We start from the raw sequence: 16,633 nt of genomic DNA, 5'->3' as shown, positions 1-16,633 counted from the left end.
AAAACTTTTTATCCTTTTGGTTGACCGAAAAAATGATCATATTTAAAAGTTAAAAAAGAGTTGTTAATACTGTCTCGAAATTAAGTCTTTTTGTTATACCTTAAAAAGTTATTCATAAGTGATGTATCTTAAAAAAACATTTTAATTTGGCAAATATACGTAAATTACAAAAATTTCTGTACAGTTTTTAAAATATTTTGCAAATTGGAAAAACGTGAAAAATAGATAACTTTTAAAACTTTCATTTTAGACCTATGCATATGCGTATCAGAACAAAACTGTTATGTATCATTTTGCCCAATACATGATTTTTTTATCTGTTACTGTAGTAAGTTAATATTTTACCATAATTTGTGCAATAATAAGTTTTAGTTCTTAAAGTAAGTATTTCTTTAACTTCTTGCTTTGGGAGAATCATACTTTCTCCCTAAGACTTTATAAAAATAAAAAAAATTGCTAATAAAATCTCATTTTTATACGAAGTATGTGATTTAGTATACAAATATATCTAGCTACATTTGTCACTCTTTTCCAGTGCAATAAACAGTTTATGAAACAATACTTATAATCATAGTTTTTTTATTATAATTTCAGATATTCCCACTTGCCTACTTTTCATAAAGTTCATAAAAACTTTAATATGAGACAGAGTAATTTTTTTTCATCAGCAGCAAAAAGAATCTTCAAAAAAGATATTCACATGAGTTGGACTGGTGCAGTTCGTTTTTTAGTATTCCATGCACCAATTGATAAAATTGGCATTGATAACGCGTCAAAGTAAAAACAAGGACTTGACCTTTCAAAGGGCGCATCCAATACCGCCAAAAGCCATCAAGCACTAATACATTCGAGCATCAATCCAAACAAATACCGAGCTCTGATCATCAGAATCCCGACACGCTCCACCAGGTAAGTCGCTGATCGATCAAAGTCCTCCCCATGAGTCCACTTTCCACCGTTTCCCTGCTTCCTTTCGCGAGGAAATTCACTTTTCCGCGGAGAAAGGCGTATCAGCGGTAATGCGATTAATGAGCTGCTCTCGCGGTAATTTGAAAAAATACGCGCGGTCCTTATTATACCCCCACACAGCGAGAAAATTCGATTCGATGCCACTAGTGTTTGTATAATGTCATTTTTTTTCCTCCAGAAGCACAGCGATAATCCACATGAGCAGAATAAAAATTATTTTTATAAATTTGGGTAATCTTGGACGGATTTAATTTTCAAGACCACGCGCAAGTGATTTGGGGAAACGACTACTTCAGTACTTCCACGTGTTGCGCAAGCGCGTGTTTTACGTAACTTGCGTTGTACGTCGGATACGGAGCATTATAAAACTCGCGCTTCCGACATCGGATTTAATTTTCCAAAACTCGCGCGTTGCCTCGGTGTTCAATGTTTTTCTCGATAATGTTTCGGAAAAAATTTTTAATCGTAACTAGAGACTCGTTGAAAAATAGATCGCGTTTGTTGCTCTCCTCGCTTCACTGGTCGGGGCAGTTTGATGGCCGGGTTTGATTTCTCCGGACTTTCTCCTCGTGTTTCGATATTAAAATTATTCTTATACCAGTCCTTACTTTTTACCCTCTTGCCTTTCAAATATCACATGTTTCGTTGAAAATTAGATTTTAACAATATTACTGTCGTTTCATATTGGTAATTGTTTTTAATATGTATTATGTTACCTGTGGTGTTACACGGTTATTATTAAGTAAAAAATAAATAAATAAATTGTTTTTAATGTAAGTGCGAAACTTCATCGTACGAAGTAATTGATATTTTTCATGAGAGACGGTTCAATGACAGCTGCTTGGAGCAAAAGTGGGATAATAGCGTATCGATCCTGAAAATACGCGCAGGGCACGTGCGTGAATTACAATACAAACACTTTGTTCCAATTTTTAGGTCAATTCAATCAGTCAAAGTCATTCCAATTTTCGAATGGGTCTACGTGTTACTCCAGCCCTCATTTACGCTCGATTGACCCTCACTAAACCATCCCTCTTTCTCATCCCTTCCAGCACGAGATGATTGCGGTGGTTATTGCACGCCATTAATTTACTCCTTTTAAAAACAAAATGTGAAACCTTGGAAGGGCAAACAGTTAACAACGACAAAAAAAATTTTTTCAATATTAACAATGAAATAAAATTTGCGATGAAAATTGAATTTTTTTATTTCTAATCCATGGGCACAATTGTTACGATTTTTAGCCGAGGAACAAGGTAGGATTGTTACATTTATCAATTACGTTAAAAATGTATTGTAGTTCTCTCAAATTGATTTGAAGTATTTATAATTTTATACCTTGAGCTTCGTTAGCCACAAAATTTTAAAGATAATTGACATAAAAGGTACGTTGCAGATGTAAAATCATGACAGTGTTTACACATTTTTTGTCTTACGGTTGAAATGACAAACTAACGTCAAACGCGTAAAAGTTGGGCATTAAAACTGTGAAATACTTAACGACACACTTAAATGGATTAAAACCACGAAGACATCAGGGTGTAAAAATGAGTTGGACCCACAATTTGAGTAGTAGCAAAGTGGAGCGCAGCGTTTACTCCCAAATATTTTAACACCAAACTCAGACGACTTACGCAAGGTGAAACTTTTTATTCTCCAAAAAAAAAAGCAGCTCCACTCACCTGGACCACGAGACGCAAATGTAGATGATCCCGGCGATGCCGAGCACAAGAATGACGCAGGCGATGAGTATGAGGGCGTAAGGAAAAACCTCGACGCTGAAGGCGACGGCCGTGTGGGCGCGCACCAGCTCGGGCTCCACGACCGGCGCGTGCACCTCGAGAGCCGTCGCTGCCCTCACCAAGCCAGCCAAGCCCTCCGTCACGTTGGTCATCGCTTCACTGTCGGACAGTAGCCTGGAAACACAACCAAAGGTGCTTTCCTTACTCACTTTGGCACTTTTGACGATTGTTTTCGTTTTTATCTCTCTCTTTTTTTTTTCAGAATTTTGTTTTGCGATTTACTCCTCTCGCGGTGACGCACGCATGTCACGCTTCGCCGACGATTGTCAGAAACATGTCACGGTGGCTATTGTTATCAATTTCGCGTATCACCGTCTCTTCAACACGTGGAGTCGGAGGATTTTTTTGTTTTTTCATTTCTACACTCATTTCACCGCGAACGCGACAACCGCTGGTACACGTATACCGAAGCTGTCACATGATGTTGAACGGAAGCGGCGAGCAGGTGGATGCCGAGCGGACTAAGATGCATTTTGACTCGAGAGCCGATGATTGGCGCACCGGATTTTTCCGGCCCGGGAAAAGTGAAAGGACTCGGGGAGTTTGCGTGTACACACCATATCAGCAAATGTACCGAAACATTGTAAAACGTTGCATGCACGCGAGTGCCTCTGGAAATCACCGCAGACTGCCAGTCGGCGAGTGTGACGTACCTACATAGCTCCCACTTTGCTTTTTTCTGTGGACACAAGTGTCGCATCACTGGCGTACATTTACGATGGTCTTTGAATCCGATTAAATTTTTGGGTCACCAGACAGTTCCTTTCGAGTAAGAAAAAGCTCGACGACAATGTTTTCAACCTCATCTGGAAAACTATGGAATTCCGAATGATTGGGAAATTTAATAGGTGCAAGAACTCGGATGAAAAAAAGGCGAGTGCGCGCACCGTCGCGCGTCGTAAGGTGCACTGTTCGGCTGTACATATATAAAACTCGTGGGCCCGTGCTACAGGTGTATATACTTGCTCGTACGCGTTATCCGCTCGAATTTTCTAGGTCGATTTCTAATGGCGCTCGTGCAAGAGTCGGCTGAAAAGCGATAAAATGTACCGCACTTGCGTGCTTCTGTCGAACGCATTTGATGCCGTTGTCGCTTTTCGCGTGCGATCGGCTTTCGGTTTGAGAATTTTCACTCGGTTACTTAATTGCTTTGAGTGATTAACTTTCAGGGTTAAATGTTCTTTTTTTTTATTTCAGCACGGGCTTTCAGTTTACGAGGTTGCTTCAGTAGTTTGGATTATGATGATTCGCCTGGGTCATAATATATTATCTTGGCATACGTAGGAAAATTTTTTGTACTTGGTTTTGCAAAATTACCGCTTGGAACCAAATTCTTACGTTGCTGAGTAGAAATGGTCAAAAAATGTTATGACGATTTCATATTAAAAAAGCATTCAAAAAATTATTGAAGTGAAAACTTCTTATGGCGCGTTGGGCACTTTTGTGGGTTAGCGTTTTCAGCCGTTCTCGCGACAGACGAGATTTTACACAGATATACTCGGCGTGTATTCTTATAATATATGTATACTATCGCGCTCTTTGCATGGGCATTCGTTTGTGCTCTCGCGACAGACGAGATTGAAAGTTTTTTATATTTATTTTATAAATGAATATTAAACGGAAAATTTATTTATTTAAATATTTCATTTGACTTGTGTTGCTGCTATGGTATTGTGTTAAAAAAATTAATAAATTTTGTATTTACTATTTACTAATATTTACTCATTTAAATAAAACCACTTTCTTTAAATATACTTTCTATATTATTATACTTTATGTCCATTCAAAAAGTGCCCACATTGTTTTGATAAACTTGATTTTTTATGTACAATTTCTCATGTCGCGAGCGCACCTAAAAATGCTCACCCAAAAAAGTTCCCAACGCGCCATAAGTTCAAGTTTTCACTTCTGCCTGCACTCCCGGAGTGCTTAGTTTTTTTATTTTATCATTATGTACGGAAAAATTTATTGTTGAATTTTTTGAATGATTTTAAACAAAAAAGATCTCTTGAAAATTTTTTCACAAGTTAGTAGTTTTCAAGAAACAAATTATTCAAAGTTCGTAAAATGCAGGAAAAGGCCACTTTTACCCTTGAAATCTGTATAAAAAACTAACAATTTTAATGTTACCAAGAATCTTAAATATTCTTGAAACATCTCTTAATGAACTCCTCCAGCGTTTTAGGCTATTATGTTATTGCATTTTCACGTTATATAACCCTGTTTCAGGCACTTTTGGGCAACTGAAAAGTATATATAATGTATGATCGAAAGTTGCACATATACATTTTAGACTTTGAACTCTATATTTGGAAAATAAAGGTTTGCAATGACGCTATATGTTTTGGCCTAACATATTTTGGGATTATGTTAAGGGATATTTAAAACATTAGTAAGATCATCGAATTTTTTATAATGTTTTAGCATTATTTCCAAACTTAAAATAGTTAGACCTCGGAAAAAATTGTAAAAAATATCTAAAAAAAAAAAAATAAATCCACAGAATTTCGAATGGTTTTTTGAACTTCTTTAATAAAAAGAATTTAAAAGTTTTTTTCACCATTATACTTGGAAACAAAAGGATTCGTTTTTAGGAGACCTTTTTGCATAACTTTATGTAAAAAAGTAAGTACGAAAATTTTTTCAAACGTATACGAAAATACGGCCCGCACTAAATCGAGTGTACACACGTAAATGTGATTTTTACATAGAATATAAGGGTGTCCTTGTTGGACGTTTTAGATGAAAAATATTTTAAATTATGACTTTTATTTATAAATATTGAATTATTTATTTCAATTTAACCTATTGATTACGAATTTATCTTCAAATATTTATATTTTTACTGATTAAAATACTTTCACCAGAACACAAGTAAGAAGTTATAGTTACATCGACAACAAATAAGTAAACTTTATTGACAATTATTTTTTATTTCCACGTTTGCTGCAAAAATATTCATTGTACTCAACCGGTCTCTTTTAACTTTTATTTCTTTTATTTCAAATAGCAAATATAATTGCAACTTAAATTTTTTTTGGCAGCAAGTTTCATCTACTTTTTAGCCATGGGGTCATGTCCAATCAATCACATCACGAATAAAAAAAAGGTCATATTTGAAATTATTGAAAAATCAAGTAGTTCTTGCTTATAAGATATAATGTAACAAAAAGCAAGTTTTAAAACTGACCTCTGCACCACACTGCTATTCCTTGTGAGTATTCTCTCGCTTTTAGGATCAATGGCGTAGAACCAGACGTCAGAATCGTGATGCCTGACTTCAATCGTATTATTAACCGACAGCGTTCTACGAGAATCAATCTTCTCAATTTCGATGAGAAAACCGGTATTGTCCTCGAGGATTCTAGCAATTTTTGCCCTATCCTTGAGTAACGATTCCGGTGACGCATTTTGTATTGTCAGTACAAAGTAGTTGTCTGGTCTGAATAGATTGACTATTACTGGAGCTTCGGCTACGTTGGAATTGTTCGTCGAATTGGGATTGTCCCTTGCCTGAACGATAAATCTGAAAAATCGAATGGGATTGTTAAAATTCTCGTCAATCTCTAAGTTTGGATCCGTTTGTCATTTTTTTTCTGGAATTTCTTTAAAAATTCATGCAAGGAATCCTACAAAGATGATTGTATAATATTTTAACGTGTGGTAGAGAAGTTCTACACTGAAAAGATCGCGACATAATTTGGATTTCTCATTCTTAGTACAAAGACTCCGACTGATATAGACCAAACATATTGCTTAAACAATTGAAAGTTTGAGATATATTTTTCAACTTAGATTTTGTTCAACTACAATTGTTTTTCCATAGAATGGGTATGCAACAATCGTACAGGACTTACTAAAGGAATTTTGCAGGATTTCTTGCATAAACTCTGATGAGAATTACTTCTACAAGAGGTATTTCGATAAGCACCTACAATCATGAGAGGGGATGTTATGTGTGCAATAGTTACCTAAAAGGCAATTCCCGGGACTGCACAGTGTCGAAATTAGCTGTGGTGCGAATAATACCGGAAGTCGGATCGATGGCGAAGAAATCACTGGCACGATTGTTCTCATTATCAAAGACCAGACGAAACTCGATCTTGCCGTACCGCCCGTTGTCTTTGTCATGAGCCTTGACATCGAGCACCGTCGAGTCGAACTGAGCCGCCATCGGCACTTTGGCGAAATACCGGTCTTTCGTCAAATCGGCCTGGGGGAACATGAACTCCGGCTTGTTGTCGTTCACATCCACCACCTGAATCTTCACCATTGTGACATTCCTGCCACTCTTAAACGCTCCATTTGGCGTGTACAATCTGATCTTGATCTGGTAGCTCTCGGTCGTCTCAAAGTCCAACTCACCCTTTTCCAACCACAGGGCGCAGTTGCGCTCCTCGGTTATGTTAGCCTTGAACAGACGGTCATCGTTTCCATCGTACACCTCGCAATCCAGGGGCAACGCGTCCCTTGCGTTGGAGTTGATGACACTGAGTGTCTTGATAAGGGTTCCCGAGGTAGCATCCTCCGGCACGTCAACGTTGTACGAGGCCTCGGCAAAGCCCAAACCTGGCTCCGAGGGTGGACCGGCCACGTGACGCACAAAGACCGGTACGGTGGACACGGACGATAGCTGAGGATCACCAAGATCGTGGGCACGCACGTCCACCTGGAACTCGGTGACATCCGGCACCTTCCTGAGATCGTCGCGCACTCGGAGTACTCCGCTGTCTGGGTCAATGACAAAGTACTTGCCGGCTATACCCCTGCCTATTACGTCGTACCGTACTTGGTTTCCTGGGGCAGTGCCGTCCGAGTCAGTTGCGATAAGGTTGACCACATTAGCACCAATCGATACGTTGTCGTCTAGATGCACGGGTCTGGGGACCATTGTGAATACAGGTGGAATGTCGTTGACGTCGATGACATTAACAACCACGCGGGTTGAGGCTCCTGGCAGGTTACTTGTATTCTCGACCGTACCTATGGTCAGGATGTACTGGCTCTCGCGCTCGTAGTCGAGGCCTCGGCGAGTCTTCAAGGCACCGGTTTTAGCGTCAATGCTGAACAAATCAGTATCACCTTGGCGGATGACGTACGTCACCTGCTTCTTTGTATCCGGATCGTCAGCCTGGAACGAAAAAAACGTACATAGAATAACTTTTTATACCTCCACATGGTAAATTTGTTTTTTAAAGGTTCTGTTTTACTTACCAGAACGTGAGTGACGACGTAATCGGGCACGTTCTCTTTGACGCTAGTTTCATAAGTACTCTGGTGGAAGATCGGCACCTCATCCTCGATATCTACAACGTGAACCGTCACCGTAGCTGTAGCTAACCTTGGATCGGGTGCACCATCCCGTGCTGTAACCACGAACTTGTACTCCTTAAAAATAAGATGAGTAATGAGCAAGAATTTCCTCAAGGATTCATTTAAAGAAAAAAGAAAATAAAAACAGTGAAATTACTTGGTTCTGCTCGTAATCCAAAGCGACCTTTGTGCGTACGTCACCTGTATCGGGATCCACCGTGAAGGGTATATCATCAGGTGCAAAGTAACTAATCTCCGAATTAATACCCTCGTCCGCGTCTTCGGCACGCACTCGGCCTATCAGCTTACGTGCCTCGCCCTCTTTGACGGTGAACTCGTAGGGTAGGCCTTCGAACTCGGGATTCTTGTCGTTGATGTCCGTCACTTTGATGTTGACCGTTGTTGTGCTCGACAAGCCGCCTGTGTCGTCGGCTTTGATTATCTGTGATAGGATACATTGTTTAATGTAGTTATGAAAAGCTGTGAATAAATTTGCCATTGACCCTTAAAGGGCCAAATTCGATCGTAGTTATCAGATCCCACATGGCAAAACTTTTCAGAAGCAGAAAGGTAGAAGATCCATTTATCATAGTTGGATGATTATCAAAATTATCTTGTTACTATCATTGTTACAAAAAAAAAAAAAATAAAAAAAAATTAAAGATTCTTTTTTTCGAACAATTTTTTATTTGATAAAATTAATGTTAAATGATAAAGAAAATCATGAGAAAAAAAAATTTAAGATAATCTTATAGATTTTTAAAGTATAAAAGTTGTCACATAGGCATGGGTTGATCTGGACCACGCACCGCTCGTAGTCGTACGTGACACAGTATTACATATAAAATTAAACAAACCACAATATTTTTAAGTTCCTTTCTCATTATTTCATTAAAAAAAATCAGTAAGACACTTATTTCTAAAGCGAATTAATGCATACAATGCATAAATAAATTGAAATTCAAAAATTCTTGAGAAATTTAAAAATTGTAGAACATTATGTAAGAAAAATGTGATAATTTTGAACTATATTTACTTTACAGTACAAGATGTTGTTTATAAAATTTTAAGTGATATTTTCTATAAAATAAAAACAATTAATTTTGAGAAATCCATATTATTTACTATAACCGTTTGCACACGGAAATTGAATAATTCAGTCATTTTATAAACATTATCAATAAATATGCACAATCCTTGAGTCGTAAATTACAAAGTTATTTCTGAAAGGTCAAGTTGTAATTAAAATTCCACCAAAGTTACAAATTTATCTTTAATATAACGCTCATAAAATTTTCTGCCTATGCATAATTGTAAAAATCATTATTCTAACATTATAGCTTTTCACAATCATGTATGTTGATTCTACAAGCCCAAACGAGAAAAACGCAGACTCCGAAGAAAAGCACTTAAAATCCACCGATCGGGACGGAAATCAAATACCAAAGGCCCCGGTATCACTGACACGAGGGAGTCTCAGGTGCAAAACACCGCGAGGAAACCCAATCCAGCCGCGAATCTAATCAAGCCACTCTCGCGAGCGAGACGGAGAAAAAGAGAATAAACAGTGAAGCGAGGGAAAGGGGAAAAAAGAGTAAAAGACACTCACCAACTGATAGCGCGTCAGGTCCTCCCTGTCCAGTTTCCTTATAACGGTAATGACGCCGGACTTGTCGCCGATCGCAAACTGCCGCAGGTCGTTACCCGAGACGATGGAATACGAAACGGGATCGTTTTCCGGATCGACGGCCTTTACCAGAAGATGGAGAAAAAAAGTATGTAAGAACTCGCGCACAGTCGTACACGAGTGCGGTGTGATTAATAAACACGACGTATCGTCGCTGTCGACGTTGTCGTTGATTCACGTGCGGGCTTTCAAGGGGGAACGGACGGGATTAATTTTAATGGCTCATCGGGAGAGGACTGCCTGGGTTATAGATGAGAATGGAGTTTAATTTATTTCTTTTTAGAACGGATGCACTCACGATGATAGTGGCCACGGTGGAGTTGAGGGAGGCGCCCTCGCTGACTTGGACCTCGTAGACCTGCTGTTGGAAGACGGGGCTGCGGGTGTTGGGCCCCGGTACAACGTTTACCTCGACGATAGTCTGGGAGTAGCGGCCGCCACGGTCCGTCGCCTGGACTGTTATGCTGTACTGCTCGCCGGCGTTGAGTTTGCCAACTGACTCGATCAGTCCGGTGCGGGGGTCGATCTCAAACTTTTTCAGTCCGTTGTTCGACACGTGGTAGATGCTGTACGTTATCTCGGCATTTGGGCCCTCGTCGTTGTCCGTTGCCTCAACCTGTGGGTTGTACGTGGATTGTTACCCGGGAGAGTCTTTGAGGGATTTTACACTTGCTTGGTCTTGGTGATTATTTCACCAGTAACATTAAGGAGAAAGATTTTTGTTATTCATTGCGATCTTTGAATAATCTATGAGATAACTATTCAATGTACAATGACGTTGGTGTAAACGTATGCCAAATTCCAAGATAAAAGTTGTTTCCGAGTCTTTAAATGCACATTCTTTTAACTTAAAGGCACAAAAATATAAGGATTGTTAATTTTTTTAGTCTGTAAAGGAAAATTTAAACAAAAACATTTTTTAATTTGTAACAAATAAATTGAATAAAAAATCTGCACGGTGTTATTTCTTGTAAGATGACTGTGGGTTTCGATTGGCGTTAATCAAAATTTTGAAACACATCATCCTAAAAGGCATCAGATAACAAACGATCTTGAAAGTGTTTTGATAATTATGTCACAACGAAAAACTCCCAAAAACATTTAATACAGTGTCCTATACAAAAAAGTTTTTGAGTCTGTGTATTTTTTAATACTTAAAAATAAAATGTTTCCAATACAATACCATATTCCACTATATTTACATAATGCCGCCACAAGAAAAAATGTGGCACCTTCAAATCACAAAGTTAGTAGAAAAATAGATCTTGCTGTTTTACATAAATTCACGTACCGATCTAAGGCACATACGACTAACTCTCTCATCAAGTGTCAGTGTTAGGGTACACTCGTTGGGTTCCCAAAATAAAAACCGATAGGATACTTATCCAAAGAGTGTTAACACCTTAAAATTTGTTTGTTTGTAAGTACCACACTTCCATTTCTAATACAGAACACACGTACCTTGATAACCTCACGCTTGGTCTCCCCAGCCTGCACAGTGATGGACGGCGTCGTGGGCAACACAGGCGCATTGTCGTTAACATCATTTAGAGTGACGACGAATGGCAAAGGCGTCGAGGCGGCAGCTGCACTGCGCTCCCTGGCCACCACTTGGAAGTGAAACTGACCCGGACTCGGAGGGTCGCGGTCCAGATTCTCTTCGTTCACGACCAGCGTGCCACTCGCATCGATCGCGAAAGAAGTCGTTGTCAACTCAAACGCGTACTCTGGCTTTGGATCTTCAGCTCCCTGTTTTTTAAGGAGTTAGAATCTACAGTTAATCTTTACTCTGGGCAAAAATCTTGCTAAGAATGCTTTCAAAAGCTCGTGGACCAGAATTGAGGAATAATCAAGGGAACGATTGTTCCTGACGTTAATGATGCTTGGAAGTCAATGGTTTTAATAAATCCTTAAAATTCCCAAGAAAAAATGGGTTGAAAAATTGAACATACAAAAACATCTCTTTTAATCTGTGAACCAAAAACCTTGAAAAAAAAGTTTAATTTTCCACTTTTTCATAGTAATCGTTGCATTCTACATTTTAAAAATAATCATAACGTATCACTTTAAACAAAAGCGTTAAATGTAGATTTTCATAAACTGTAGTCAACAATAATATGATCGCACTTAAAAAATGTAACGAATATATTGCAAACTTATCATTCCAACAATGTTCTATCGAAGCAAAAAAATAGCAACGACAGACTCAACATCTGGAAAAGTATTACACTCCTAATCCACCCCAGGCTCTCGTGGAAGTACACGAATGCCGTACATCCTTTCCCAGATTTATGCGAGTAATCCCCGAGCTACCAGCACCAGATTTACCACAACTGACTTACGAGCTTTATCAGAGGACCAACTAACTTTGCAGCCTCTCCTTTTTCTCGTTAATGCTTCCAAAAAGGAATTCATTTAAGAGGTGTATCAGCATCAGGAATTGGCCAGACATTTTTTTGACTTTATCACAAGTCAAGAGCTACTTAAAGACAAAGATTAATTGTGATTGTCGAATGAAATTTAAATTCTTTGACCGTTACAAAATGAGAGTATTTTTTACAAAGACCTTACTAATATAACACCCATACGACAAAGCAATATCCATTAGGATAATTTTAATAGTCACGAAACACCACTGAATTGGCTGTCAAAACAGATACATCCTGCACTTAAGAATATTAAGAACTACTCGACTGAATCTACCAACGAAAGGTGAGACTTTTTTCAAAGGTTATCAATGAGTGATTCCCATAATGTTAGGCAGAGGACTAGCTGCTATCACAACCCTATATTCTATGACGTATCTAAAGACATATGTTTAAAAAGGTTCTTTTGCACGTATGTAGGCAACTGGTAATGATTGATCTGATATACTACATCGAAACGATTTTGTTGTATCAACCACTCAGTAGGATATCGAGTTCGCTCCCACGATTCAAAAAAATGATGGATTCGCTCCCGAAAGATAGTGGGCTTTGTTATCTGTTGTCAAATTCACTACTAAGATGATAACAGTTATTTTTACTTATGTTTTTGCAGGAAAAAATAATTTTTTTCTAATTTTCTTTAGGCTAAAAATCATTTTTAACGTTTTCAACTCAGGAGCGAATACGACCACGTAAGAAATTCCACTATCTTCCGAGAGCGAATTCGACCAGAGATAGTAAGTCCTTTATCTATCGGGAGCGAACTGCACAATGACCGTGCAAACGTATTATTACGGACGAGATAATTCTTGTTGAGTAAGAAATTTTCACAATATCTAGGAGTTTTGGTGGATAAAATAATGCTGTATCTAGAACATAGTGGAGCATGAAACGTGAATTCCAGCGGTCTTTTGGAAACCCTCAGACATAAGCTGCAATCGTGAAGAAAAAAATAAACACAATGAAGAAGATAAAACAGAAAAATGTGTCTGGGACAAGTTCTAGATAGAACACGAAATGCAATTACTGCCGTACGTTTAACTTATGACTATTTAGCTTTTTCAATGGCATTTTAATGACGATAGAGGGTTTAGTTTTAAGTCAGTTATTTTAACTGAAAATGGTGATCTATTAACTGTTGCAATGGTAATCGAGTAGTGGTACAGATTATTAAGTTTTTCAGGGAAAATCTGAGATTTTAAATAAAACTGTTTTAAAATAATTCTTAGCCATGAAACCATTAATCTTGATTGTTGATTTTTTTGTGATCTGTAAAATTGTGAAGTTTTAATTCTCCAGTACGGAAGAACTTCCTCAAGATGATTTTTATTGTACAATTTATTCATACAAGAGCATAACGTGCTTATATTTCCATTTAATAATCATAATAGTTGGACTAACGAATAATCAAGTTTTTGCATTTTGCATTACAAAGTGGATCATCAGTTTCGAAAGCTATAAATCATCAAACTGAGAAGTAAAATAAAACTCACCAAATCAGCATCCGAGACCGAGAGAACTATGGGATGGCCGTTAGCATCGACAACTTTTGTACCCACAGGTGCATTCTCGTCAACGTAACCCTCTGTAGACGAAGCACTAATCTCCGGGGGATTGCTGTCGACTGGTTTGACTGTTATAGTCAGCTTTGCCGAGGTTGAACGTTCAGCTTCCGAGTCTTCCACGGCCTTTAAAATAACAGCAAAAATGTTAGTCCCGTTTCACCATTTGCTTGCTGTTACAGCGAGTTACAAACTAAGAAATACGATTAAATTACAATATTGAAAGATAAGTATCTTACTTTACCTTGCATGTTAATGATTACTAACTGAGTACTTGCATTTTTGATAAGAAATAAAAAAAGATATTGAAAAAAGAAAATGACAACGTAGAGTAGCATTTCTATTGTCTTTTGATGAAATAAAATTTATTTTTCACACTATTAAGTATTAAATTTCTCTTCGGTCGTTCCTCGTGCATTTGATTAAAAATAAGTAGTTAAGCCCAAAAACTAATCACATAATATCATACAAAAATGCACTACTACGTCCAGTTACCGTTGTTTTATTAAAAGCGATATGGTAAAAAATTAATTACCTTAATAATGATATCGAACTTTTTGGTGACGGTGGTGTCGACCGCACGTATCTGTTTGACAGCACCGGTGCTCTGGTTGATCTCAAAGAAGTCGTGATAGTTGGATGGACTGCCACTCAGAAACGAATAGCGGATGGGCGCATTGATACTATCCATGTCGACAGCTTGGATTTTCTCTGGCGATATGTTGAGGATGCCCGATAGCATACCGCTCGAGACCTTGGCGAACAAGAAGCATATTTTATGGTGAATGTTGAAAATTGACTTGAAAGCTCACTTTTTAGCAGAAAGGTCAATAGCTCATTTTTTTTTTTTAATCAGTTAGTCGTTTTTTTACTGATTTAAGATTTAATTGGCTTAGACCATCACCTGACTCGGAGAAGGAGGTGTGAAATTGTTAGAATGTTGATATTTGGAATTAGATTTTAGCATGTATTACAACGTGTGAATTACAGGATTTGAAAAATTGCAATATATAATAAGGAACATGATTAAATAGTATATGTTGAAAGATTGTGAAAGTAAAAAAAACAATAGTAAAAATATATAAGAATAAAAAATACAATGTTAGCTTGTAACTAGTCTTAAAAATAGTAATACAATTTGGCAAGCTTACCGTTGCGGAGTACTCGGGATTGATGCAAGCGCCATTGAGAAACATGCAGCCGAGGTAGATGAAGGAAGGATCTTGATCGTCGTCGTCACGGATGTTCACGGTCAAGGTCGTCGTAGAGGTGAAGCGCTCGGACGGTTTTATCGCTCGATCCTGAAACAACGGAAATTCAACGTTTCACTTAGTCCTGTGCTATAGTGTATTCGATTAAAGCATTCGATACACTTAAAATTAAATAGCAGCGTGGGCGGATCGATGATGTTAAAAAGCTATCAAATCCCATAGCAAGTACATATTTTGCCTTGATATTGCACCTCTCATCGAGATGAAAATTATAAATCTATGTTGTAATATGTGCCATATCATCCAAATATCTCGTTCATCAGAGAGTAGGTAGTTACTTTGATGCGTACCCATGACATATAACATTGTATCAATAAAAACAGTACAAAACAAACAATGCTTTAAATAAGTACGTTTGTTAATTATGGGGTAACTTTGATGTACTGACAGTTTGATTCTCCCGTTGCTTTGTGACATTACTTTCTATTATCCTTATTCTAAAGTTGACAACTGTTTGTATAATTAATTAAGTAATATTTTTCTCTTGAATGCGTGTTTTTTTTGATACACCAGACATTTGTTTGATGAAAAAATTCAGAGTTGGTTGTCTTGATGATGTTGTCTTGATAGAGTTCGTTGACTTGATGATGCAATTCTTGTTTGATTTAGCGATAAGTCTAGGAAACTCTGTGAGCCAGATAATATAAAGAGAAGAGGAACGATGAGGCGAAACAGATGGCGTATGGAGATGAGAGGAAGAACGAAAAAAAGGTCTTCGGATCAATTCTCCGGTGGGCGGGATCCCATTAACGAATGGATTTCACGTCCAATCAGCCTCGCTAATAATGTACTATTTCATTCTGAACTGTTGGGCAACCCAGTCATTTCCACATCGTGTCTATTCTTCAAACTGTGAGATTCATTTCAAGAAACGATATTTCGTTTGCTGTTTATTTAAGTTTAAAGTAACTCAATCAAATGCAAATCATCCAAATGAAAAATGTTGAATGGCCTGCATGTATCAACTGATCGAAATTCGAGCGTTTTTTGAGTATCCGTGAAGAATCTTTTATCGATTACTTTGCAAATGAGTGAATGATCGGTGACGTGCTGTTGCTATTATTAAATTTGAATTTCAATACTCTCGAAAGATTTTGAATATTGTAAATGAAGATAATTCACCAAAGCACTTGAAATTCAGCAGGCTTTTCTCGGGAAATATGAAACACGCTCGGTCGAATAAATTGCGTTGTTAATTTACACCATGTCCGAGGGTATGAAAAATTAATATTCGGTTCTTACCGCACGTATGTGCTTAAAGCGCACGCGGGAGCCACGTTAGGCTTTAAAACTATTAATTTTCGTTTCTGTTTTAACAACTTTTCGCCTCTCGCGTAATTTATAACGGTTATCATATTTCCATCAAAAGCATGGAGTAGTGCATAAATACAGATTTAAATATCGATATTTTTAGCAAATTGATTTTCAGTCTTGCTGCATACAGCTGAACTATAATGGACAACTTCATAATTTACGAAGAATTTTTTTGACTAACGTGTACTTTAAGATTTGCGTTCATTAGCTTTTACAAAAAAAAAAAAAAAAAAAAAAAAAAAAAAAAAAAAAAAAAAACTTGTCAGAACAAGCTGATCAAGGTATACGA

At 37.6% G+C, this 16,633-nt stretch overlaps 1 protein-coding gene across 1 annotated transcript in view; it reads right to left on the bottom strand.

The window, feature by feature from the left end:
- Positions 1–16,633, bottom strand: part of Cad99C (cadherin 99C) — a 376,725-nt gene that overhangs the window by 5,940 nt on the left and 354,152 nt on the right. Inside the window, exons 9-19 of the mRNA XM_089597377.1 lie at positions 14,911–15,060; positions 14,295–14,513; positions 13,691–13,885; positions 11,233–11,520; positions 10,070–10,387; positions 9,694–9,834; positions 8,242–8,526; positions 7,986–8,159; positions 6,743–7,902; positions 5,962–6,297; positions 2,652–2,885 (exon numbers count right to left, since the gene is read on the bottom strand). Coding sequence (XP_089453503.1) covers positions 2,652–2,885; positions 5,962–6,297; positions 6,743–7,902; positions 7,986–8,159; positions 8,242–8,526; positions 9,694–9,834; positions 10,070–10,387; positions 11,233–11,520; positions 13,691–13,885; positions 14,295–14,513; positions 14,911–15,060 — 3,500 coding nt within the window. The remainder of the gene's footprint in view (positions 1–2,651; positions 2,886–5,961; positions 6,298–6,742; positions 7,903–7,985; positions 8,160–8,241; positions 8,527–9,693; positions 9,835–10,069; positions 10,388–11,232; positions 11,521–13,690; positions 13,886–14,294; positions 14,514–14,910; positions 15,061–16,633) is intronic.

This window comes from Copidosoma floridanum, unplaced genomic scaffold (assembly GCF_036245765.1).
Source record: "Copidosoma floridanum isolate Cflo_tuat_1 unplaced genomic scaffold, Cflo_Japanese_pri ptg000004l, whole genome shotgun sequence".
NCBI classification, from domain to species: Eukaryota; Metazoa; Arthropoda; class Insecta; order Hymenoptera; family Encyrtidae; genus Copidosoma; species Copidosoma floridanum.
This window is presented reverse-complemented; position numbering and strand designations above follow the sequence as displayed.